Source organism: Magnolia sinica, chromosome 4 (genome assembly GCF_029962835.1).
Source record: "Magnolia sinica isolate HGM2019 chromosome 4, MsV1, whole genome shotgun sequence".
NCBI lineage: Eukaryota > Viridiplantae > Streptophyta > Magnoliopsida > Magnoliales > Magnoliaceae > Magnolia > Magnolia sinica.
Window position 1 is genome coordinate 18,913,951 of NC_080576.1, and position 27,769 is coordinate 18,941,719.

The window sequence follows — 27,769 nt, forward strand, 5'->3', positions numbered from 1 at the left end:
TAACAAGTGCAACGTTGATTCCTCGGTTCTTATAGGTGGCGGGGGACCTAAGTAATTTGGTGATCAGCTGGTTAACTAATAAAAGGTTATCTGATTATCTCATATACAGACATTTTCCTGACTTTACAGGCGTTTGGATGATTTCCTTTCTCTTTTTCTTTTTTTTGGGTGTAGAATAGTACCTCAAGACAATTTCATTCGACCGCTAATCCTGAGCAGGATGCACTCTATTGGACGCTTTAATCCTGCTTGGATTTGGGTGGAATACATTCAATCCGCTTCAAAAGAGGAGGCCCCTGAGACACTTGTGGAAATCAGATCCTACCCAATTAGAAATGAAAACCAGCTTTACCTGTTTCAAAATTTGCATTGGAATATTTCATAACCTGTACTCATTTAAGCCCAATGGAAGCCAGGTGCAATTTTACCTAATATTTGTAGGCATGTAATTTAAATGTAGTGCATCATCAGGTCAGCTAGGTTGCTCGCAATGTTGAAGAATGGCTGACTGATGGCTTGATTTATGGTGGTGATTTGGGGCAAGCTTGTGAGACTTGTGTCTTTCCTCTCCATGAAGTTGCAAAGGGGGTGGTAGCTTCACAGGACGAAAATTGTTTTCCCCCAAATTCGATTCTGGCTTCCTCTTCACTTTCTTCTTCAAAACTGCAACATCAGTTGTCTTGCCATTGCTGGCCTCATCAACCATGTTTATACTCACTCGAACCTTCTCTTGTCTCGGCCGATCCAGGCTTGAAGCGTTTAAAGGTGGGTTGGACGTCTTGCCAGATGTGGGAAGGTGTAGACTGGAAGTTGGCTTGTCATTCGGCATAAAGGCTCTACTAGAATCAGTAGCCAGCCTCTCTTGTGCAGGTCGTGGCTGAGCATTTACATTACCTTCTCCCCGAGTGGTTTCTTCCATCTTAGCTGCAGCTGATATTTTCTTCCTCTTCATCTTCTCCTCCTGAAGATGAGTTCAACATCCACAAGCAGATGTAAGCTTCTAAATATGAAAAGCAAACATTCAACTTCCTCACAAGATTTTGAAATGAAGGGGATAAAAAAGGAACAAGATTATAATACCTTCAGACGGCTATATAGCAATCTTTTCCGCACTTTCGCTCTGTTGATGGCACATTTGATACCACACTTGTCCATTGTTCCACTTGGCCACAACTCTGCAAGCTGAATAGAAAAGGTGACAGGCGTTCACGTCAAGTCAAAGCACCTCCTCAAATAGCCAAAGATAAAAAGAAACTGAGACTCTCAATTTTCAACTGACTGAAAGGAGGTGAAACTAAGGCTAGAGTTATGGAAATAAGCAGCCTGAAATAGATCACCATGCAGAAATAAAAATAAGAATGGAGTCACCAAACTCAAAACAATCAACTATGATAAAACAAATTATGTAAACCCCAAATTTACAAAACCATAGAAATCTTAGCACCATCTGAACAGCAATTGTTTCCACGGTTTTAAATTTAGAAGGAAAAAATAAATAAATAAATAAATCGTTGAGGGGCGGGGGCTACCTCCACGTATAATTTCCTGATATGTGGGCCTTTGTCTTCATCCATCCCCTGGAATCCAAGAAAAAAATCAAGAGACCGATATAATAATTCATAATATCGATGGGCTATAATCTAGTCGTGAAGGTATCAGAACTTGGACAATCTTGTACCTCAACATACAGATCATAGAGATCACAGATCTTGTCTTCCATTGCATCATCCATACCATATCTTCCTTTTTCATCTGAACCATGATGCACATCCTGAAAATCATCGGATGATCCATCTTGTTGTATAGCTGCCTGATGAAATATAAAACACAGTGCACTTAGATATAGATTGAGATGCAATAACTTGCATGGCATCTTCATTAAGAGAGGTCACATAAGAATCATTGGGAAACAGACTCTATAGTTTCCATCATAAAAACTCTTCTTACAATAAGGTGACATTAATTCAAGAAGTGATCAAATTTAATGGGGTGTAAACAATTCTCAAGTGTGACATGCCTTTCAAAAAGAGTGAATGGACACTATTTCGTGAACCATTAGCAAATACCTTCATCTGGGATAAACATATCCTTAGCTGTGGACTTAAAGCATATTGTAAATATTCCTGCATACTTCCAAAGCTTACCTTTGACCTCAAAAAGGAGGTTTGTATTCTAATCATTTCAACGACGTCTTTCTTTAGTTGCCGGAACCTATCATCTTTCTCTTGCTCCGCTGATAGTCCCAATTCAACCATCTTCTTCAGGTTTCTCTGTCACAGAGATATTGTTTTACAATTTGCTGACTCCAGTAACTTCAAAATATAAACCAAAGCAATCAAGATCCTAATGAACAAATGCAAGGGGAATTTTTTTTTTCTCTCATAAACATTCCATAAGACTTCGGAATTTTGGAAATTAGCTACTTCATAACTTGTTAACAGAAGCAGAAAACCTCCATCAGGAAAAAATGTTAGCTTCCATACAAAGATCTTGACTTGCAACTTTAAAAAGCACAGGTGATCCCATATGCCATTAAAACATGCGAAGGTAATGATTTACTGACTGATGTGTAAGAATGTGTTACACAAAAGGTAAAATGATAGCCTCGCTCCAGCTGCTTAGAGTTGGCTTTTTGTATCCTGTTTTACCAATCATTTGAAACAGAATTCCTTTGATTTGCGTTGCAAAGGTTCGACAATCAGCTGCCTACCTGATATCAACCCTCATCCTTTACCTGGGGCAGGGACATTCTAGCATATGTTGCTACCAGGCAAATAAATATTGCTGTTTACTCCCCTGGCAGCCAGTGTTTGTTTATATTGTTTATTTACGTCATGGGGATTGTTCTAACCTCTTCTCACTGAAATTCTTCACTCGCTACTCCATCTCAGTCTCTCAACTGTGTTAGGTAAATTAAGAAAAAACCAGAAGGCAAACAAAATTTACGGTGACATGCACAACACTAACACAGACTCCAGAACAGTTTCATAGTTCTTGTGATGAAACAGGAATCACGATTGAGAGCTGGGTATCACCACCATAAGCGGTATCCACGGACTACAGGCTATCTCGATGTGGGTGCCAAGCTGTATCCCCAGTCCATCTCTCTGCTTTGTAGTAACACAGTCAGTATAACCAAGTAAATGCTGCAGAAGACCCTTGGCATCAACAGGCTGAACAAACCGTAAGTTCAAAAGCCCATCCAATGTACTTCTCATAAACACTTGATAGCATGGATATTTACATTGAAAAAATATATATATATATTATATAATGCAACCAAATCACCAGACTAGCCGATTGATCGAATATCTGAAGAATCAGACCGCTCATATTGACTTTGGTTGATGATCTGGACCAGATCCTTGGTCTGATGACAACCTGATGATATCAACGGTCATATTATGCTGTACGGCTGATGAGGTCAATCAGATGGCTCTCAGCTAAGTAGGATTTATTTGTTTCCTTAATTTCTAGGGTTAAAATTAAGTATTTAATAAGTTTCCTTTTCTAATTTCGGCACTTTTTTAGTGGGTTAACTCTTGGGGCACTGGATGATATGAGAATGACGTGAAATTTGTCCCACTCGCTAGCTTGCTGAGTAAGCTTTCAAACGACCCCAAGATCACACAATTTTGATGCTGTTTGAAAGGGTTATGGCCAAGTTATGGAAGGGCCCTGGGGTGGGGACGAATTTCACAGGGTAGATGAGTCCTTTCGACAGTTACGGCTTCTTTCTTTCGTAAAAGGTCATGTTTGGAGTCATAAAGCATGATGACATCTTGGAAATACAAGTTCTTATGTTCTCCCTCAGATTTTATTTTTTTTAATGAAAGTGAGAATACTATTATCTAAAAAATGAACGGACTACAAAAGAGAAGAAAAAACAAAACGGAGAAGAAAGAAAGCAAAAAAGGAAAAGAAAAGAAAAAAAGGAAGGAAGAAGATTTGAAGAGGGGGTTTTTGTTTCTCTAGTCTTGACTAGAAGATTGTTGGGTTCTTTCCCACTATCTTTTTCTTTCTTTGATCTATTTACATTCCCCTTTGTGGATGCATCATCATATCATTTAACTCCACTAACTCCTAGGTAATTACAGTTTGAGCCTGATAACAGTAAAATCAAATGAAGAGACCTGTGCTCCACAGCAGGTAATAAGAATCCTAAAATCAATAGTGCACTTTTCGATTAGACAGCTTAGAATGCAAGCGTTGGCATGACTAACTAGGTTTTATTGCAATCATAGTTCCTGCTTACTATGATCCAACAATGAGCTGCATGTTCATTTGCTTCTCTACCTTCAATGTTTTGAGCTGCACCACATGACCAAGAATACTCATGAGGCGATTAATCAACTCTTCTGATATTATTCCTTGGCTTGACTGCTGCAACCATGGAAACAGAATGCTTCAATTTCTCCCATGAACACTGTCAACCAGAGCAATTACAAGTACGAAAGAATTGAACGAGTGAAGCAAATAAGATAAGCAAACTGCCATTGAACTAGGCCCATTGGAATGGCTCTTATCCATTACCGCTAATCTAGCAACTTTAGCAAGCTTTTGTTTTACTTCTGGGGGCAATCTCCTTTTCACTCCTTGGGATGAACCATCAGCTTCTTGAACTTCAATGGTTGGTGGTCTTGCTGGTGTTCATTAAATACGAATGAAAGACAAATAAATATCCATGGAACTTTGAAAACATTCAATTCTCATAAACCCAAGGTAGAAGTTTGAAGTGACCATCAAGCTTACATTCTGCAACTGTTGTTTCCAAATCCTGAATGGCCCGTTCAAGCAATGTGCCCTTCGGCCTCACAGAAGAACCTTCCTTGGTCAGAGTGGATTTTGATTTCTGCAAAAGATTGGTAAAAAAATAATATGCAAAGGATAATTCGCTAGACAACATTTATGTTTCTTATAATAAATAATACCCTACGAATCAAATAAGGGACAAGAGAAGGCAGTGGGAACATTCCAGAATCGAATACATTTCCATGGATTAATATTTTCTTTTCATAAAATAATAGGTTACAAAAGATTAAAAGAAGGAAATAAAGAACACATGAGATGATGCTCAAGCCCATGTACATAGGCATTGACATGGCAAAAAATAGTTGAAAGTGGGAGTAGGTTCAACGTAGAATGGAAATGCAACAGAGAATCCAAGTATACACTACTTGAAACCCAAGGGCCTGAAAAGGAGAGGCACTAACTTCAGGGGAACCGGGCAGGGTAAGTAGTGATTTTCTAGCAAAGCATAAAAGAAATGAAATCTCCTTTTCCAGTGGAGACAGAAGACCCATATGAATATGGGTAGTAACAATATTATGACAAATACTAAATGAGACTACAATTTTCTGCACAAATATGTTGAAGACAGTTCCATCCAAGTCAGTATCCAAAAGGGATAATGAAATATGCACCATTAGGAAAGCTCGTTTAACTAAAATAGGAAGCAGTGTTCAAGCAATGGTATTTATTCCCTCAAGGAGTCCAAGGTTGACATCCAAAGCTTGATCAATCATGTCTTGAAGATGTAATCTTGAAGATTCTTTTCTTGGCAAGAAGAACCCAAACTGCCAAACGAATTCCATGAGAAACAAGAGAACAGTGGGATTAGAAACTTGGGGGTAGGGACACCCCAAGAAATGAAAAATTCATGGGTAAAAAAAAATGAGTTCTTTAATTTTAGTGGGCAAGTTGTGCATGAGTTGACTTGAATGACAAGATGGTGCAGTTATCCTGATATCATGAAATACAGTTGACTCTTCAGAAACAAACTTTTGTACCAGTGATGAAACCACTTGCATGATGAAAAAAATTTGATCAACTTACTAGTAAGCAAAACATAGTTGAGAATAGAAAGGGTATGAAATAAACACTTTAATCCATGGCACAATGGAAAAACAAAAGCTCAGTACTAGTCATTGGAGGTTATAATTTAAACTGGTTGATATAGATATGCTGACACCATCTCTAAAATAGTTGATTTCTCTTCAAAACAGTTAGGCATCTATTTCCACCTAGTCGCTTGCCATGAGCTTGAGCTATGACAAACTGATATAGTGGCAGCTACCAGGAATAGAACGGTGTGAATATGAAACAAGGCAAAGGATATTCAAGGACAATGAAATGATTCACACAAAGATAGCTTTTGATTTAATTAAAATGTCCTTTTACATAAAACTAGAATAAACCGAGGAATCTATTAGGCTATTACTATTGATGACTGTTTGATGAATAACAAAGAACACTGTGCTTATGAAAAATGCATATGCTAGTGAAAAGCATTTTGCAAGTTGCAAATCACCGTTAAATGGGAGAGCATCAGATGAAAACAATAATCTATCACAATAAGATAGTTCCATGAAATCCAATATAACAACATCTACCAAAAAGCCAATGCAGCTGCAGTGGCCCGTGTGAGATCATCCCCGAAGGTAGAATATATGATGATGATGGGTAAGAAGCACATGCCTTTTATGGATGGTCAAAATGATGACAATTATGATGGGAGAATCTGAAAAACCAATGTTCTAAAATGAACCATAGATAACGCTTTAAGGACTAAGGAGGCATGACAAAACAATTCATGTTACTTGAGTGCAATGCAGCTGACATATACCTTTTAGGGATGGTCAAAATGATAATAATTATGAATGAAGAATCAAAAAACTTAAGGGGCCTGTTTGGTTTCAGGGAAAAAATAAAATAAAATCCCAGTAATTGCCAAAAATGTTGTTTTTCATTTCCCAAAAGCCCCACTTTCCCAACTATTCCTAGGTATTTTATTACCCAGCTTTTAGCTGGGGAATACAACAACCAAAAGCCTCACTCTCTGAGAATTTTCCACGAATTTCCAAACTTATCCCAGAACTTCCCCAGGGCTAACCAAACAGATTTTAGAATTTTCCCAGGATTTCCCAAGTATCAACCAAACACTATTAAATTCAATTTCATTTTTGAAAGATAACCAAACACTGTTTAATTGTTTCTGGAAAATATTTACCATTTCCTGTGTTTTCCTGGGAAAAATAAACACCAGGGAATAAAACTTCCCAGCAACCAAACAGGCCCAAGAAGTTCTACAATCAACCATAGATAATGTTTATAGTAAGAAGGCATGGTAAAACAGTTTATGCTACTTGAACGCAATACATCTGACATTCACAGATAATTGATGGAGCATATTAATTTCAAGACTGTTGTACCTTGTATTCCTACTGAATATTTTCCATATAATATTTCAAAAAGACTGTTTTATGTCATATTGTCATGTTAGACGCATGCCGTATGCAACTGCTCAATATTGGTTCACAATAGGACTTACAAAGAGGCAAGGAGAAATGGAGAATGATAGTAAATACAAAGACTTAAGAGGACTGATTTCTTTCAATATTTTCACCTTATGTTTGCCAGTTTACTTGAAGCACATGGGAACCAAACAAAAAATTGGAGAATGATAGTGGATAATTCATGTTTGTTTGTTAGCATAAAGTTCTTAATTGTTTAGTTATTTTTTATTGGTCCGAAATTTTATTTTTTATTTTTTATTTTTGTATAATTTCGTTATAATACTAAAAGGACCTAGAAGAATCTTTAGATTCATCGTATAATTCCATGATTCAATATAATCAGATTCCCATATTTTTTAATGAACATTCAAACTCCCACATTTCATTGTTAAAATACAAAATATGATTCTATCAACTTGATTACAAATTTATTAGGCCTGATGGCCTTGTCTAATCAATTCCTTTCTAGTGAAGAGAGCAAATCACTAGAGTTCATTGGCACATAAGCAGCATATTGACATAACCGTATGATATGTTAGTGTAGCACTTTAAACTCGGCAATGATTCAGTTGTGTGGAGTATGTTTAGCTGAATGGACATGAAAATAGGAGATTCCATACATGCAACTCGATTGGATGGAAGTCATTGATTTGAAAGGAGTTCAAGCTACCAATCTCAGCAAACAAGCTAAATGTGCAGCATCTTATGAGGAAGAAAAACATTAACATGAGAACCCAACAAGGACGATAATTTATAAATACTTAAAGAACAATAGAGATGGGCAAAATGATAGAAAAAAGCTGTAGAAAATTGCAATGACATTGGGACTCCAGAGGAATTTCTTTCCAGAAGGGGCTACTTACTGCTCTTTGGATGGGATGCTTGCTTCCTGAAGAATTTGTGTCAGGCAATACACTACCTCCACTTTTCTCTCTATGCTGGATTTTGGTGGATAGTTCTATTTCGTTTGAACCATTCAATATTTTTCTTGGATGGAGCTCATCTTGCATAGAAACACCTTTATTGTGACAAGCCTGATACAAAGCATCAGATGATTCGCTTGTAACTGTCACTTTATCAGACAAGTCCCTAGACTGGACAACATCACTCTTCTGTTTCTCTATATGCTTCGGTTCCATGGGAAATGCAGAAGAATCCTTATTTGGAGCCTCTACAGATGGATACTCTGACCTAGAGGTCAAATCTATGGACTTCTTCTTCGAAGATCTTGGAGGAACATTCAACTGATTCGATATAGATTTTACTTCTTGACAATTTTTGCCCAAGGAAAGTGAAATTTTAGAGGGGCTTGACAACTTGCTCCCCATCAATGGTTCACTCCTTGGAGCACCTTTCATTCGCATGTTGCCTAATTTTACATGCTTATTTGGCAAGTGCTCACCATCCACTTCATTTTGATGTTTGGTCGAATCTTTCCTTCTTCGTTTCTTTGGTGGATCTTTAGGAGAGGAGACATGTTCATTTCTAGCAATCACAAAAAGATCAAACTTAAGACAATTAATAAAAAGTCATTTCTCATCTTTTGCCTGCAGAACTAATGGCGAAGGAAAGAGATCATTTTTAAGTTGAATGATGAAGTTTGAAAAAGGGGAACATGGAACTAGAAATTTTAAAATAACCATCAAACAAGTGCTTGGAGTACCATGGCTCAAACCATCACACTGCAGATAGGATATGGGCATTGCAGATACAATGTGATGTTATAACTTTACACAGTTCAATGAATGACATTTAATTGTTATTACATTTAAGAATGCAACCATAGAATTTGGCAGTTACGTAAACATCGATAACCTGCTGTGTGCCGAAAGCAAGTTTATTGGGATATGGTGAATATTGCTCGAAAGAAATAACAGAACTTTTAAGGGGAAAGGGGTAGCTATAGAGACAATCATCCGGAGAATATTTAGATTGCACATTGATTGGGCTAGAGGGGACCGGAGATTCAAAGGGATATCTAGGCATATGAATATGATGCAGCATAACTGAGAAGATACTCTCCAGATTAAGTGGCGCAAATCTGTCCCAGTATCCAGGTGGGAAGTCCCCCCCATTGGAGTGGTTCAACACCAATTTTAATGGCTGATAATTTGGTAATCTGGGTCCAGCCAGAGTGGGTGGGACTCTTCGTAATAACAGTGGATCAATCCTGGCTGAATTTTAGGGTCCTATAGGCATTGCAGACATGAATTTAGCTTAAGTAGCAGAGGTGCTCCAAGCAGTAAAGGTGTCCCTAAAGTTCAACTTCCTTCTGCCTATTGTTGAAGGGGATTCGGCAATCAGCTGGGCTATTTCCAAGAGGGGCCCTTGTAGGATTGCCTATATCATCGAACAAATTGTATGATCTGGCTAACAACATTATGGTGTCATTTTCCAGAGTAAACACAGAAGCTAATGAAAGGATTGGCTCTCTTGTAGAGAGGGGCTATTAGTCAGTCATGTCAATAGTTGACAGGAGACAAATCTCCTTGCTGTAATTTTTTTCTTTTTTTCCTTTTTTGTTAATATTTTCCTGCCTCTTTTGGCATGCTGATGTTACTTTTTTCTTCTTTTGTTATATTTTCTGGCCTCTTTGTGCATGCTGATGTTTTTCTTTGTAATAAAATCCTACTTATCCCTCAAGAAAAAAGATAGCAATATGTGTTCAGTACCTTAGGGGCTGTTTGGATAGGAGTAAATGGACGTAAATGGGTGTAATTGGGAGTAAATGAAGGTGAATGGTAATTGAGGTGTGTTTAGATGGGAGTAAATGCATGTAAATAAAATGAAATGGGAGGAAATGTGCATGCAAATGAGGATTTGGTAGTAAATGGGGGTCAAATGCCTTTTTGAGCTGCCTTGGAAAGTTGCATGTGCAAACAAAGGTGCCAATACACACATGTCCGCCACCTGTGTCATGCTAATGATACTTTGAAATAATCCAATGATTGGCTACATCACTAAAATCATACCAAAAGAATGATCCACACCATCCAAAGGATGGCCATATAAATGGACAGTTAAAAAAGTTGGCAAGTTGCTTGTTTGTGATCCTTACATTTGTGGCTTTACCCGAGGCTTGAAATTTCCTCATTTTTTGCTAAAGTACATATCAATGGGCTTATTACAATCATTCTACTAAATATCGCATATGTACATTAAGTTGGGATATTAAAGTTGATTTGGGATGTCGCATATATTCCTGCGAATATATCGAAAAATTCAAATGCAATCCAATTCCTCACATTTACTCCCATCCAAACAGAATATTTAGATTTCAAATGCATTTTATTTACTCCCATCCAAACACAACTATGTAAGCCATTTACTACCAATTCATTTACCTCCAATTCCATTTCCCATTTACCTCCAATTAAAGCTCCCAAACGTGCCCTTGTATGCATTCATTATTAATTTATATTTTTTTGAACAGTAACTATTGAGCAATAATTTGTAATTTCTAATTTGAGACTATTTCAGCAGCTCTTATCTTGAGCTGAATATTCCTGCAGGTCTGTAATTAAGTGCCTGTCATCTGGTTGTGTATGGAACTAGAATCCCTCTTATCTCATTCAAAAAAAAAAGAACAGATCAGCCTCAATGAAAGTAAGCATATATTCACAAATATGAGCTCAAAGATAAACACCGATAGAATTATTACTGTTGTTCATGCTCCAACTGAATTTTAAATTGGGTTATATCTTTTTCAAACATCCACATAAAGAATGGTGGTTAAACAGGACCTCTCCACATGACGCTCAATATAAATTACATGGTTGGATTAGATTAAGCACAAAATCAAGTCAAGAAGGAGAACAAAAGACGTCATTGATTTCGCACAGAACGAAGATAACACAAAAAGGAAATCAAAGCTCCCTGATAATTTAAACCTAGAAATTACGACTTGTTAGGAATCTGTTATCCTTGTGATCTTTGATTTTATGGCATGTATTTGACATGGGTAAAGTTTCAATGTTGAGCTAATTATCTAGAGAATTTTGGTCTAGCTCACTATATACAGAATGTGTTCTTAAATCTGCTGCATATTAGTTAATGCTTACCAAAAAAAAAAAAAAACTCTGATATAGAATATAACATTACGCATTCTTCATTGTGCACAGTAACCTGTGATATTGTACTTCTCGTACTGAATCAGATCACGTAATTTTCCTAAAACTTAACCAAAATCTCTGAAAATTTTGTTGATTCTAAAGTTGACTTGGACTCAAATTCTGATTACACATTAGTCAATTTACAATAGTTAGAATATTCGTGGACCTATGCCTTTCAGTAGGGAATCCGCATTCCCATTCAGGACTGTCTCGGAAAAAGGAATAACCATACAACACTGCTAAAGGGGCCCAAATCAATTGGAACCCTGTCTCAGAAGTGGTTTATGGCATGATGAAACAGATGAGTTCGCCGTGCTTCTTGTTATGTTTCATGGGGTATTCATCTAAATGGAAGTGATGAGAGAGTTTGGGCATCGGGGCCGAGGTGGGTATTTTTCAATCAAAACATTTACAAAGGAGATGCATGCAAGGCCCTCACTTCTAGGATTTGGTCCATAACAGTACTTATGACTGGCCTTCAAAATTCTAACAATGGACCACCATCGTAACAAAAGGAGCATAGTTATAAATGGATGTATTACGTGCAAGGTATTCAATAACGGTAACAGTCGCCACAACAGCCAGCCTTATTGTCATTATAATACAGGCTGTAAGCCTGAAACAGCTTTTGTTTTTCTTTTCAAAATGGCCGTTACAGCCCCACATCATCTAATGGCTCCCACCATTACCATTACAAAACCATTTTTTAATACCATGGTTACGAGTTTGAGAAAAACTGAATCAGTGGACCAATCATTCATACAATGTAGTTTTCCACAGGCAGTGTGGATGAGGGTGCACAGATGGTTCAAGGTGGGGTGAACAATGCCGTTACAGCCCCATATCATGCAACGGCTCCCACCATTACCGTAACGTAACCATTTTTCAATACCATGGTTACGTGCTTGAGAAACACTGGATTGATGGACCAATCATTTGTACAATGTAGTTCTCCGCAGGCAGTGTGGATGAGGGTGTGCAGATGGTTCAAGGGGGCTTGAACAATGACTTCTTTGTAGAAGGAGAACTACAATAGCATGTTTAGAATGCATTGTAGCTAAGGTGGGCAAGGTTGCCCATTGTGCTAGAGTAGCTTCATGGCTATCATGTGCGAAGAGATCATTGGCATTATACAAAAAAAAAAGAAGGTGACCACTTGTACTGTTGGTTGGAGATCTAGAAGAACTCGAGAGACAATCCTGCAATTCGGGTCTGGTGGATTGCATACTGAGAGATGTGCTTTAGTGGAACTTTGAAGGAAGCTCGCTAGGGAACTCGGGGCAGGCTGGGGTAGGGGGTCTAGTGAAGAATGAAAGGCAACGGGTTAGAATGTGTTATTCAGGCTGGCAGGGATACTGATTCATCCGAACTGAGGACAGAGCACTTTGGATTGGGGTTAAGAGATTAAAAATCCACAAGCAGGCAGTAGAGATTGAACGTGACAGTTCCAATCATCCATTGGGCTAGTAAGTAGTACCATGTAAGCATACTTGTAGAGTTTGTTGAATTGTGTAGAGGCAATAAGGAAGATTTGAAGGGGTCATTCTGTTTTCATTTCTTCATGTTCATAGGGAAGGGTAATCTGAGTCAGGCTCTTTGGCTAGGAAGGTGCCTTTAGACCATCCCTCTACTTCGGGGTCTCTCCCTTTGTTGCAATCAAAGCATTTTCTCTGTAATAAGTTCTCATTACTGGTTAAGAAACATAGTGAAGATTTTGAGTAATCCAATAAACAAACTGCATGTCTTGCATAAGAAATTCCTTTCCTAGAAGCTTAAAAGGTACATCCACATATTTTTAGCAAAGAAACAAAAGAAATCATATCATGAATGAAAAAGTACACCAAGACCTTAAAATTTTATGGTATATAATGAGCAACACGGGTTGTTTGGTGTATTTGGTTGGTTATTCTTTCAAAGTTAGGAAGTGAATTGATCTTTCCAAATTCAGTATGAGAACTGTTCTTGAGTAGTGTTCTGCATGGGGCCCAGTTGGTGGAGGCTTGCGGAAAGTGGGAATGGCAGCTAAGGCGGCTGTGGTGTTTGTGGTTAGAGAGGAATGGTAGAATATTCAGAGTTAAGTCCTCTGTCAGTGTGGTTAAAAAAATTTAGAAATGATTATGAAGTGGGGAAAGTTGGATGCTCTCATAAGAGGGATCCTGTACAGTCTTTTTTGAGAAGCAACAAAATTTTACTAAGGGGCACTGAGCTGGCACCAAGAAAGAAACCCAGAAAATTCACAATCTCAAAAGAAAAGAGAATTACAAACCTCTAATTTGGATTAAGAGGAACCCCATTCAACCACAAACATCTTTGCTTTGTTGGCCACAACCCTATCGACCCCCACCCCCAACAAAAAAAAAGAAAAAGATGCCCATAAACCAGCTAACGAAGTCAATATCAAATTGACTTTCCTTTCTCTCCCAAGCCTGACGCCATGCCATGCCATTACCAAGTCTTCAATTGAACCCGACACAACCCAAGAGACCCCAAAAGGGACAAGAAAGCTTTGACAAATTTTGTGGGCAAATGGGCATTGCACAAAAAGATGGTTGATCGTTTCCGCATTATCCATACACATGAGACGTGTTGGGGATATTCTTTGGATATTATCTATGGAAGGGACTCTTTTCTCCCCGCTAGCAACATGAAAGCCGCAACTTTTGGTGGAGCTCCTTAAGACCAAAGCCAAGACTTCTGAACATGCCTCCCATCTACAGAAGGAGAAGGCAACATTTTATTGAAAGACTGGACTGAGAATCAACCAGATCTTTCCTTTTTCCATATCATCCTGTCACTTTCATCACCATTCTTTTGGCAATCCTGGTCTCGCTGGTTTTGAGGGCTGATTAGGAACGACAGTCGTCTGCCAGTTCTGGATTTTTCAGGGCTGCCTGGAGTTCAGGACTCCAGCTATGCAGAAGCAGCTCCTCTTCTTCACAGGATCAAAGTCACTGCTGATTCTGGCCTTAGCCCATTGCCAATCAAAGGGGATTCTAGTAATGTTATCAGTTGGATAAAAGGTCATCCCCCCTTGAAGTCTTGCATATCTGATTGGTGAAGCAGCAGATCTATGTGGTTCCATGCAAGTTTTCTTCTCCTAGGTCATGGATCTAAGAACTCAGATGCTGACAGATTGGCTAAAGAGGATGTTCATAAGGCAGGGGCTGTGGTATGGGCTCTGTTGTCATTTCTTAGCTCTCTTGCTTTGTTGCTAGGTTGGGTGGGTAGTGTTGTTTCTGGTGTGTCAACGTTGGGAGTTGGTATTTTTGTTTCTTTAATAAAATTCCATTCATCAAAAAGAAAAAGGAAAAAAAGGCAACAATTGGAATGGAGCACCTACATTCTTAGTTCCTACAAGGAAATGTCTTTACAGTTCCTTCACTGGCCATGCTATAATAGAGTAAGCAGATAAAAGCTACAACATGGCCATCAAATGAGACTTTTTTTAATAAGTACCATCAAATGAGGATTGAAGGTGTTATTAATGAAAGCCAAACTTACATTCGTTCTAACTTTCCCCGATTAACAAAGAAACCATTGTGTTTTGTTGACAACTTATCAACCTGAAAATACTCATCCTGCAAAATAGGAAAAGACTTGACACTGATGACATCAATTTATTCTGAGTCTAAACAAAAGGATTAAACAGACGAACTGATGCAACATAATGGTTGAATATATACCAACAATGCTATTACAACTTTTTATTGTCAATATAATGTAGTTAATGCAATTGAAACCAACCACTGTGCCAAAAGAGAAAAAAGACAATACTTTGATCTGAATAACTGCATTTTATTCTAGGAAAACATTAAGTTGACTTCTAAACAGTAATGTGTTGACCTTTTTTCCCAAAACATAACTTGCTGATTAAAGGACGAATTTGCCTAAAATATGCAAAATGACCAAAATTTGCAGTAGAATGGACTTTATTCATAAAAGGTAAAGATGGTCTAAAGAGTATATTTAAGCCAGCATCTCTACCTCGACATCTGCTTCTCCACCAACCATGGTGGGATGCAGGACATGGAAAATTAAATATGATATGCAAGATTTCAGGCTTAGATCCTACCAATTCAGAAACAATCACACAAATTCCACGTCCCACATGAAAATCCAAACATTCAATTAAAAAGGGGAATCTATGCGGGTCCAAGCCGACACAGGCTAGGACTGGACTAATAAAAATTATAAATCAAACGATGTCAAAGGGAAATAAAATCAACTACTCATGCATAAAAATCAGTCCCTAATCCAAGGTATTCCCTAATTTCAATTCAAGGAACCCTACGGTGATAAAAAGGGGTAAATCAATTAAGAATCATGTAATCTACGGTTAGGATTCATGAAAAATGGCTATGAGAGGATAAAAGAGGATAAAAACTTGAGCCAAAAGATGATCCCGCGTGTGGACAGCAACAATGGCACAGACGGACGTGCGTGTGATCCCGGCCGCACGTGTGTGGGGCCCACTATTCAGAAAAAGGCCACCTTGGCCCTGGTCGACCAGGGATGGACTCCAAAACCCCCAAATCTCAGCTCGATCCAATGTACGGTTTGTGCATGGTGCTCCGCCGAAGTTTCAGCTCGCCTGCGGGCCGAAATCTGGAAAACTGTTGTAATGAAGAAATACGATGTAACAAAAGGACAAATTCAAAGTAAGGATGGTGGGGGAAGATGGAAAAAAAGATAATGGAAGATAGGAGTGAATTGGGATCGATGTGGCTTCGCACCACGGTAGTTAGCCCTTCGAAAAGGGAGGGCTTCGCACCCACTTTTGAATTCTTCCACAACTCACGAAGAGAGCAGAAAAATAAAGTAGGAATTTTTTATTAACTTCAATGAATGAAAAGAACTACAAGGGGTGCCTATTTATAGGGAGAACCCTATACCCAAAAACTTGCACCATATGCGACACCTATTATTTGGCAATGAAGTAAACTAAAATAAAAACCAAACAAGAAAATCTAAAGCATTCACAATGTTCTAAATAATAACAATAAGCAAAACCTAAAATATAAAACCAATTCGGCGAGTGGGCCACGATCATGAGATCCCATGGTGGGCTTTTCTTGACTATCGGGCCACTTTTCTGAACCAAAACTTGACTTCTAGCTAGGAGGCCCTCCCTGGACGTCGTCATCGAGCCAGATCGATGGTGGGGTCCTCCTTCTACGTACGTATGTGCGTAGGGGGGCGGCGTGAGTGCGCGTGTGCGCGTGATGTCCCCATCAATTCTCCCCGGCTGCAAAGATTTCGCCACTAGTGAAATAAAACTCCTGAACCGCTTCAGGATATCAGGATCCAGTCTCTGAAACTCCTCAGTGAGCCACGTACTGTCTGAAGCTGGGCGTGACTTTCATTTAACCACGTACTTTTGAAACCCGCCATCCGACGTTGAAACTATCTGATGGTTCAGGATGTCCTCTATTTCCTTTTTGGGTGTGTGAAGGTTAGGTATGGGAGATAGAGGCTGGGAAAATGAGTCGGGAAGGATAGGTATGGGAGGTAGAGGCTGGGAAGATGGGTCGGGACGGGTAGGTATGGGAGGTAGAGGCTGGGAACATGGGTCGGGACGGGTAGGTATGGGACGTAGAGGCTGGAAAAATGGGTTGGGAAGGGTAGATATGGGAGGTAGAGGCTGGGAAAATGGGTCGGGACGGGTAGGTATGGGACGTAGAGGCTGGAAAAATGGGTCGGGAAGGGGCCATGGTTCAAGGGATAAATATGGGGAATCGGGATGGGTGGGCGAAGGGCCGGACAGAGTATCAGTGGTCCCCCGAAAAGTAACTAAATCCTCCACATCGGATGTGAAACTAATTCCCATGGAAGGTGGAAGATCTACCTCATACACATTGAGACCGTTTCGTTTTATAATTTTGACGGGTCCAGCGCTACACGCGTGTAACTTACGAACGGCCCTCGAAGGATACCGCTCGGGCCTGATGCAGACCATCACAGAGTCCCCAATATTGAATCCTTTGAAACATTTATATTGGTCTGTAGAAAATGTGCAATGTTCATTATTAGTCATGATCTTTTGCCTGATTTCTTGATGCCATGAATGAATGTGATGCACAAAAGACTCTGAGACTCTAACGGCCTATGGGATAGTGACATAGGGACAAGATCAATAAGTTTCCCAGGTTTATAATCGGTAACGACTTCACGAGGACTTAAACTTGTGGACTATCGACAAAATTATTCAACGTAAACTCGGTTGTAGGTATTATGGTGTCCCATGTTTAGTATGCTTTATATCCCTCTTAGGGGACTCATCCGGTAGATCATCGGGACAAACATCATGAAACTCATCCACTACCTGAATGACCTCGGTGGGTAACTCTACACTAACATCCGGTGCACTCTCTCCAGAGGCCGCACATGTTGTACCCTCAAAATAGTGATCTTGATGTCCCTCATGGGTGGAAGCGTGCACCGGTGCACGCCCATAACTGATTCCTGGCCAACTCCATTCATTGGTCTATCCTTCAAGCCACCTGCACCTGAGATTGGACATCTATCCCAATGGTGGGGTTTGTCTGGCGATGGTCTTTAGTCGAGCAATGCGTTCATGTTGTTCCAAGTATTGGTCCATTTCCAAGCGCTTAATCATAAACTCCAACTTGGAACAACTTGTTTAGTGACTCTTGCAATTGTTCCATGTTTAGTGTAGGTGCCAACCAAAATTCATCAATATAGTTGTCAAATTTTTATTTTTTATTTTTTATTTTTTTATTTTTAAAGAATCGACCTGTTTCTAAAAAAAAAGGAAAGTTTCTAAAGAAACAAATTAGGAAAGCTTCTAAAAGTTTCTAAAAAAACAACCTAGTTTCTAAAGAAAAAGAAAAAGGAAAGTTCTTAAAAATAGAAAGTAAGTTAGTTTCTAAAAAGAAAAAGGAAACGAAATTAGTTTCTAAAAACAGAAGTTAAGAAAGTTTCTAAAAATTAGTTTATAAAAAAAAAAAAAAAAAAGAAAAGGAAAGTTTATAAAACTAGAAATAGAAAACTAAGTTAATTTCTAAAATAATTCAAATAAGGGGATAACGGAAAATTTCAGCAGCTTATGTCAGGGCTTATGTAAACAGCCATATATGATGAGAATTGATGCGTAATGGACATAAACAACCAAACCCTAAACATGTAATGAATTCCCCTACAAGAATCCTAGTCCTTGATACCAAATTTGATGCAGGATATGGAAAATTAAATATGATATGCAAGATTTCAGGCTTAGATCCTACCAATTCAGAAACAATCACACAAATTCCACGTCCCACATGAAAATCCAAAAAGGAAAATCTATGCGGGTCCAAGCCGACATAAGCTAGACTGACCAATAAAAATTATAAACCAAACGATATCAAAGGGAAATAAAATCAACTACTCATGCATAAAAATCAGTCTCTAATCCAAGGGATTCCCTAATTTCAATTCAAGGAACCCTAAGGTGATAAAAAGAGGCAAATCAATTAGGGATCATGTAATTTAGGATTAGGATTCATGAAAAACGGCTATGAGATGATAAAAGAGGATAAAAACCTGAGCCAAAAGATGATCCCGCGTGTGGACGGCAACAATGGCCCAGACGGACGTGCGTGTGATCCCGGCCACACGTGTGTGGGGCCCACTATTCAGAAAAAGGCCACCTTGGCCCTGATCGGCCAGGGATAGACTCCAAAACCCTCAAATCTCCTCGATCCGATGTACGGTTTGTGCGTGGTGCTTCGCCAAGTTTCGGCTCGCGCGTGTGTGGGCCAAAATCCTGAAACTTTGTTGTAATGAAGAAATCTGATGCAACAAAAGGACAAATTTGAAGTACGGATGGTGGGGGAAGATGAAAAAAAGATGATGGAAGATGGGGGTAAATTGGGATCGATATGGCTTCGCATCACGGTAGTTAGCTCTTTGAAAAGGGAGGGCTTCGCACCTACTTTTGAATTCTTCCACAACTCACAAAGAGAGCAGAAAAATAAAGCAGGAATTTTTTTATTAACTTCAATGAATGAAAAAAACTACAAGGAGTGCCTATTTATAGGGAGAACCCTATACTCAAAAACTCGCACCATGTGCGACACCTATTACTTGGCGATGAAGTAAACTAAAATAAAAATCAAATATGAAAATTTGAAGCGTTCACGATGTTCTAAATAATAACAATAAGCAAAACCTAAAATATAAAACCAATCCGACGAGTGGGCTACGATCATAAGATCCCATGGTGGGCTTTTCTTGACTATTATGCAAAATGACCAAAATTTGCAGTAGAATGGACTTCATTCATAAAAGGTAAAGATGGTCTAAAGAGTATATTTAAGCCAGCATCTCTGCCTCGACATCTGCTTCACCACCAACCATGGTGGGAAGATGCCTCTTATGTTTTGTAAATAAATAATCTCTTCTTCAGGGTTTGGTAGTGTTCAATGGTACCAATTGATCAACCACCACAAATACTTGATCAACTTTTTGAGTGGTTTTTGGCAAACCAAGGACAAAGTCTTGAGATCTTCCCACGAAGCATGTGGGATCAGTATCCACTATTTTTCTTTTGACCCTTAGCAAGCTAGCAAAACCCTCATAACTGGAAAATCTTTGCAGCATCTGATTTTAGAAAAGCCTAGAAGTATCTATCTCCAACAAGGGCAAGGGACTTATCGCAGCCCAAGGGACCACTGCACCCACTAGTGTGTACCTCCCTCACAACATACTCACTGATGGATGTATTAGGTAGGCAAAGGTGAGTCCTCCGGAACAAACAGTCATCATAAATTCTGAAATGTGGGTGTCTCGCATGCTCTCCACTAAGAACGTATGTATAAATATGTCTGAAATCCTTGTCATCAGCATACTCATGTCATATCTCTTCAAATCCCGAAACAGTAACCAACATCGATGACAATAAATGCATACAATGGCTTAATGCATAAACAACCTGATTGTCCATGTCAATCTTGTGATGGATGATTTTTTTATTTTTTATTTTTAAAAAGATCCTGAAAGTAGGCACTCCACTTAATACAACAAGCACTCATCTTCTACTGAGAGTTTAGGTACTAGAATGCTTCATGATCATTATATAGGACAAACTCCTTATCAAACAAATAATGATTCCAAAGCCGTAGAGTCTCAGCAATGGCATAAAACTCAGAGTCATAAGTAGAGTATTGCTGCTTCGCAAGCATTTCGCTTAAGTATTGGATGGCCTTCTAACTGACAACTCCACCAACGTCGATGTTAGAAGCATCATAGTTCACTTCAAATACCTTCTCAAAGTCTAGAAGGCTCAAAACTCGAGCTTTGGTCATCTTATGTTTGATCCTATCAAACGCTCTTGTTGTTGCACTTGTCCATCGAAACTCTCTATTTCACGCAATCGGTAATTGGAGCCATAATGTTGCTGAAGTTCCACACAAAACGCCTATAAAATGTGCTGAAGACATGGAAACTTCAAGCCTTCGAGATAGTGGTCAGTCTCAGCCAATCAACGATGGCTTTCAACTTGGCAAGGTCCACCTCTGCACCTCGCAACGAGACAATATAACCTAAGAAGACCACTGATGTACTCATGAAGGTACAGTTTTTAAGGTTGATGTAAAAGTGCTCATGGTGAAGGACTCTGAAGATAAGACTTAAGTGATTAAGGTGCTTCTTCCTCGACTTACTATAGATAACATTGTCATCAAAATAAATAATGACAAACTTACCAATATCAATAGGACGCCTATGGTTGCGGTGATCCCGAAGGTGTTGATCCAAGCAAAGGATAATCTAGAGTTTTCCCTATTTGCAGAGACAAGAGAGAATGTTTCCATGTCTTGTCAGGGTGAGGCTTCACAAGTTTCGCAGCCTGCAGCTTGAAGATTTCTCAACCTTCCCAATTGGGTTATGCCAGATTCGAATTTCTTTACGGCCGAAAGGTCGACATATATAAGATTATAAAGGGCTGGTGCAAGATGCGATGATGCTCCAATCAAATTCTTTCGCGGGTGGGAGGAGTGTTCAAGCTTTGGCACAGAAGATGCTTGGTTTCTAATTTGGGGTATACCTTTAAAGTTCTAGTTCCATGACTTTTCATCACGGTTGGTTTGTGTTTGGGGGAGGTCATTGTAATAGATCTGGAAACAACGTGGTCAGGAGTTGGGGGCGTCTCCACGATTAGAGTGAGAAGAAGGAGAGCTGAAGGGATCTCGGCTTCAATCTCAATGGCGATTGGGGAGGTTTGGATGCCACTATGGGTTCAAAAAGAGGAGTCAGGGGCCCACATTATAAGATGGGGTGAAATCTGGAACCTTCGAGAGGAGTCAGTGGCTTAAGGCATGGGGATCCATCGATTGGGAGAAGATGGTGTTCAGAGTCGAAGCTCTTAGAGTACCGAACATGGCGAAGGAGACGTGTCACACACATAGCTACAGAGAGGGGGCAAGTGGACTTCAGGTCAATCATATCCCCTCGTCTCAAGTTCAGTACGTTGCGGGAGCTTCGGCCTTTTCGTTGCCTCACCCGAACCTCCAAACTCACGATGGAGCCGACACGTCACTCACTTAAGATCCAGAGCTACCTGAAGTGCAGCATCTGTCCAGGATCATGCTCTGATCCCCTCCGATACTTTCGTGGACTAGATGGAGGACGATAAAGATGTTTTTGAAGATTATCAATGAGACGAGACCTACGTGACGAACGGCGAGGATGAGTCAAATTACGATTCCAATGGCGAAGATTACCCAGAGGTTGATAGAGAGAACATCTCATATGAGGACATGTGGCATCGCGATGGAGAATCTCTCTTGGCTGAGGTGATTTCACATGGCGTTTGCGATAAGGTTAAACCGCGATGCTAGATCTTTCCTTTATCCCCACATGCAAACTAATGCTTCAACTTCCGACATGTGAGGTCTTTCTTAACAACACTCATTTCTTTTCCTCACACTTGTGTGCAGTTCTTTATCCCCAAGTTCTAACACCATTCGATCATTGTCTAGAGAAATGACTGCTCCAAAGAGCTTTCTGCGAGGAACAAGACATTGCTGGAGTCGACGCCTTAATCTGCCCTACGAAGATAATCTCCAAGACTTTGGTGAGCCCCCCCAGGTTATCCCAAACCCATCTCTTAGAACTGAATCGACTCATCTCTTACAACTGAATCAAGTCTCTTAGTCAGTGACTCAATGTTGTGTAAATGTTTCAAGTCGTGACTGATCCAATAGTAGCAGAGGTTGGGTCGGTGGGTCATCTATCCCACGGGACCTAATGAAAATTGAGTTCTACTGAGTTTTGTTTAGAATAATAATATAAGTTCAATTTAGTTCATCCTTAAATTCATACCTAGATGCGAAATTATGAATGTTTTAGGTGTAGATCTTCTTGGTTCAAGAGGATTAAAATCAAGTTGGGTTTAGATTATAACCAAGTGACTTGAAACTTGAGATGAGTTATTCTCTAAACCAATAATTGGATTGCTAAATAAAGTTTAACATAAGATTAGTGCATTAAAATCTTTCTGTTGGATGTTGGGTTTTGATTCTTCAAAAAACCCCATTCGAATCCATTTGTTGTGCCCGAATTTGGGCGAAACTCGTATCAAGTGAGGTAAATTGACCTGTTGACTCTTCATTTGAACTTAGCATGGGTTAATTGACTTTGACTTGCTGATTTAAATGTGAGAAATTAGATTTCCCCAATTTTCACATTTGGATCTACCTCTAATTGTGTGCATCCGAACCTATTCGATCCTAACCATTCATGGGTGGTATTTTAGGTTAGGGCGGGTGCTTAGGGCTCATTGGTGCTTTCTAGCCAGGCAAGGGGAGAATCCACACCCCAAGGCGAGGATTACCCTTCAAGCTTTCCATTGTTGTGATAGTTTAGCATAGTTTTCCTTTTGATTTTGTTACTTTGCTTAATCGAGTATTCACGCCTAAACTGCCCACTTATATGTTTAGAATTCACATGAGTATATTTCTTTGAATTATAAACACTAATGTTTATACATTCTAACATGTTTAGTCTATTTAATTGTGGAATTAGTTGCTCAAATCTAGATGTTAATAGAATACATTACATGCGTATTTATATTGATAATGTATGTGTGAGGAAGTGAGGATGGTATGTACGTTGAAGGATGGAACTTAACATGCAGTTTGGATTGCCACATGGGGAAATTGAATTGGGTGTTGTGGATTGCCACATTGTTGAATTGAAGAGTTGTAAGGGAACCTATTGTTGTATGGTTGTGGGCATATAACTTGGAATGTTAACTCAAACTAATGGCCCCAAATTGTGAGAGAATTAATTGGAATTTGTTGTAGACTTACCATCTTTGTGGATCAAGTGTGCCCACGTGGCTTATGGGTTGGACCCTTGTGTTGTGTCCTTGAATGGACTAGGTGCCCAATGTGGCTTGTGGGAGGAACCCTTTTGTTGTATTCTTGGATGAACTTATGATGATAAGGACTTTTTGATGGATCAATATTTGGAAAAGCCACTACTTGTAGGGGTTTTATGTAATTGGGTTGTTTGTAAAGTGGAATAATAAAGGTTGGACTAATCATGCATTCATGGCATGCGGACTTTCACCAAGTGATTAGGTTTTTTTTTTTAACAGCACCAGGTGATTAGTCATTGTTTGCACATACCTTTGGATATTTTAGCGGGATGACGAGGTTTGCACCTTCATAAGGAAGTTCCACCTTCTTAAGGGGTCATGGAAAATAGGAAATACCACCTTCTTAAGTGAGACGAGGCTTGCAAACCTTTGGAAGCTGGGGGTGCAAGTCTCAGGAAATTGGCTGATATGAATACGACTCTTCTCGGAAGTGGATCTGGTTCGGTACGAATTTGGTAGATTGTGGATGGAGGTCATTGCCACAAAATATGGTGTGCAAGAAGGAGATTGGTTTGTGAAAAGGTCCTCTATCTATGGAGTCGCTAACACGTGGAAGGCGATTGCAGAAACAAAACATCATGTTCGAAAAGGTATTGGTTCTCGCTTCGCAACAAGAGGTGTATCCATTTTTTTGGTGGACGTTTGGTGTGGGAATTGTGCGCTTCAGGATCTTTTTCCTAAACTTACATGTCTTGCTCTGGACTGGTTCATTTTAGTAGCGGATTGTGTTTCAGTTTGTGGTAGTTTGCCAATTTGGAGCCCGCCTAGTCACAGGAATATGACAGACGAGAAGATCGGCGAATTTATCAATGCAATGGGCCTTCTCAAAGATACCAAATTCTTGGATTTTGAAGCACATTCGATGAGTTGCTCTGGACATAGTTCCGGTAGAGTTTCGATCTGATCGCTTTTTGGGTTGATCACCTCACCCCCTCCTTCAATCAGGCTGGCCTCAGGTGGTGGCATTTCTTTGGCTTGTAGGACAAGAAGATTCTTACTATTGACCACCTTCAGAGGAGATCGTTGGTCCTTCCCAAGATCCGTCTAATGCGTATGAGCGATGCAGAATCTATCAATCACTTATTTCTTCACTGTTTGTTCGCCACGAAAATTTGGCATCATTTCCTTTTCGAGTTCCAAACTAGATGGATCATGCTGAAATCCTTGGATGATGCGTTGTGGGCTTGGCATGGGGGTGGAGTGGGCCGATCTAGTAAAACTCGGTGAAGGATGACTTTAATGGCAGTGCTTTTGGCTATTTTCCGATCGAGGAATGTGTGCTGTTTTCGAAACGAAAGAGTGGAGGTGCTTGATACCATTATTAAGATCAAATGGTTTATTTCAAGTTGGGTTGGCTCCTCTTCAGTCGCTTAGGCGGTGCTTGTCTTTTCCCTTGTATTTTTTCTCGCCTTGTGCGAGCTTCTAATAAATTGTGTTATCTTTCAAAAAAAATTACAGTTTCTTCTTTTTTCCTTCTAAAACAAGCAACCAAAAATATGCAATACAACATAAAAATGAAAGCTAAGCAGTAGATAATTCAGGACTTATGCCTAATAACACAAAGAAAAGACTTTCGTACTCAATTAATGATCATGATCTCAGCAACTAGAAAAACTAGGAGGAGCATCAACAACAATGGGTTTTATGATTTTCTTTTTCTTTTTCTTTTTACTCTTGATTAACTCCCCTAACAGAGTTTCGTACTTTGATTGTTTATTCCTTGATGGTTGGTCAGGGGAACTTGATTGATATTTTTTCTCCAATCCAACTACATCACCAGATTTCTACAACTGAAAATATGAAAAATGAAACCACAATCAACACAGCAACTATGAACCAACCAATTCAGCATCGTCTATAAAAGAATCTTCTGTGTCATAATCATCCTCATCAGGGACATCATCAAGTTCTTCCTCATCACTACTTTGCGTGCCCTGAAATCCAAAATCATCAAGAGTCAGCACAAATCTATCTAATCAAACAAGCTATTATTTTTATTTATTTATTGAGAAGCAGGATTCAAACCTAGGACCTCAATGTGGAAATGCAGGTAGTCGTCTACCATTGAGCTATGGGCTCAACCCAAATTATACAAGATATTGCATTAGTAGACGGCACGCTAATCCTCCTACACTCCCACCTTACTCCAGACAAATGTTTACAAGATGCAAGCTGTCATCCAGAAGGCCCCAAGATGGTTGTGACTTCACCCAAAAGTTAGGGCAGTTGAGGAACCCTAATCTCTGAATCTGAGCATCAAATTCAGACAATCGATCAAACCTTTACTCAACCATCCATTTCTCCATTGGCAATTAGGATTGTCCAACCAGCTCATTTCGGGACAATGAATGCTAAGTATATTTGCCAATGCGAGATACCCAGTGAGCTACATGAAACAGTGCTTACACAGCATGCGTGCAAGATCCACGCCATTCATCAAGTAGGTGCAATGCCAGCATGATCTAGTCCACTCATCAGGCAGGCAAAATGTTTTCAATGAATGCCAAGCAGAAGCAATCTTCTTCTACCGGCCATCCATTTTTCACATACATGAGTTGCCCACCTGAGTGGACTGATCTAATTTCAAAGCCACGGCACCTGATGAACGGCCAGGATCTCACACATGTGCATGACAACGGCAGACGCACCCAAAGCCCCATGTTCCATCTCACACAAGCGAGGATGACTAGGACTAGCATTCCAGGTTTGGGTCATGGGGCCTCCTGATGAGCGGCCCACATTCGTACACGTCTCAGGCACACAAGTGGGAATGAGCAAGTACCACCAATTCCTTGAGATTAATATTATACTAAATTAAGCTACAAAACCATCCATTGTTCCATTTTTATAAACTTGTCGTCTTGAAATATCAAGAATGCCTGCACGAAACATCGATTTCGAATAATGAAAGCTGTAGAAGATTCAAAACAGCGACAAAACAATATGAATTACTTCATACCATATAGAGGCGCTCGATCTTCTCAATAACAGCACTAAAACGATTCGGAGGAGGCAATGCATCCCTCCCTTCGTCTTCTACGGTCGGGCCCTACACAAGCAAAACACAATCACTACGCGCAACGCATTTTGCGTAGAAATGCCAAACAAGAAGGAGATCGATACAGATAGCAATCCTCAAAAACAACAAAAGCCAAAACACTAGAATAAGAACCGTCAGCGTACCGGGCCCGCTGCAGGAGCGATCCTGGACTCAAGGGCGGGGTGGGCCCCACATGGCGGGTCAGGGGCGGGTGGAGGGTGAGTCGACTTTCTCGAGTCCTTGACGAGCCTCTTCCAGGAGACGATGGTTGTCTCGCCGGGTCGCAGCTCGACTGCGAAGCGCTGCCGCTGGTTTGGCGCGCCCTTGTGCTTTGAAGATGAGGGAGGCGGAGGAGGACGTGCGGGTTCGGGTTCGGGTCTCGGCGCGGGGGCAAAGGACGAAGAAGTCCTCGAACCGAGTTCCTCGCCTTCCATGGCGGGATGGAGAGAATCCAAATGAGATTCCCGTCACTTGAGCTTCTTCCGGAATACGAGCGCGAATCCATCAGTGCGACGAGAAGCGCCAAGCGCGCTCACGCGCTTGGGGGGGATGGAGACCCACGCGCGACTCTTTTGGTATGCATAGAAAGAGGGGCGCGCGTGTATTGAGAGATGATACCGTAGATCGGGAAGAACCGTAAGATGGTACAGCGATCTATTCAAATGACTCATGGGAGGGTGATGCGTGGATCGATCCGGTCCACCCATATACAGGCGCCAGGACGGATGGCTTACGTGTTGAAAATAGCCCGTGAGACAATCGGAAGCTACTCGCCCTGCCACCAGCCCGGGTCCTGGTGGTCGGTGCTCAGTGGGCCCGACCATGATGTAAGTGTTTCATCCATGCCGTTCATCCATTTTTTAAGATCATTTTAGGCTTGATCCCAAAATTGAGGGAGATAGAAATCTCAGGTAAACCACACCACAGGAAAACAATAGTG

General features: G+C 40.1%; 1 protein-coding gene across 5 annotated transcripts; it reads right to left on the minus strand.

Moving 5' to 3' along the window:
- LOC131242665 (ubinuclein-1-like) lies at positions 1-27,399 on the minus strand. Of its 5 annotated transcripts, XM_058241452.1 has the most exons (14): positions 26,973-27,397; positions 26,749-26,838; positions 25,631-25,723; positions 14,909-14,985; positions 8,159-8,780; positions 4,753-4,852; positions 4,534-4,643; positions 4,297-4,383; positions 2,067-2,270; positions 1,679-1,810; positions 1,530-1,577; positions 1,081-1,182; positions 429-961; positions 1-352 (listed from the first exon to the last, which is right to left on the minus strand). In XM_058241452.1, the coding sequence occupies exons 1-13, from the start codon at positions 27,261-27,263 to the stop codon at positions 473-475; spliced, it is 2,445 nt and encodes an 814-aa protein (XP_058097435.1). In that variant the 5' UTR covers positions 27,264-27,397; the 3' UTR covers positions 1-352; positions 429-472. The 5 variants fall into 5 exon arrangements, with proteins under 5 accessions (XP_058097435.1, XP_058097436.1, XP_058097438.1 ...); XM_058241453.1 differs by having other exon boundaries at positions 330-961; positions 4,297-4,380; positions 26,973-27,399; XM_058241455.1 differs by having other exon boundaries at positions 330-961; positions 2,145-2,270; positions 4,297-4,380; positions 26,973-27,389.
- Between the last annotated feature and the right edge of the window lie 370 nt (positions 27,400-27,769).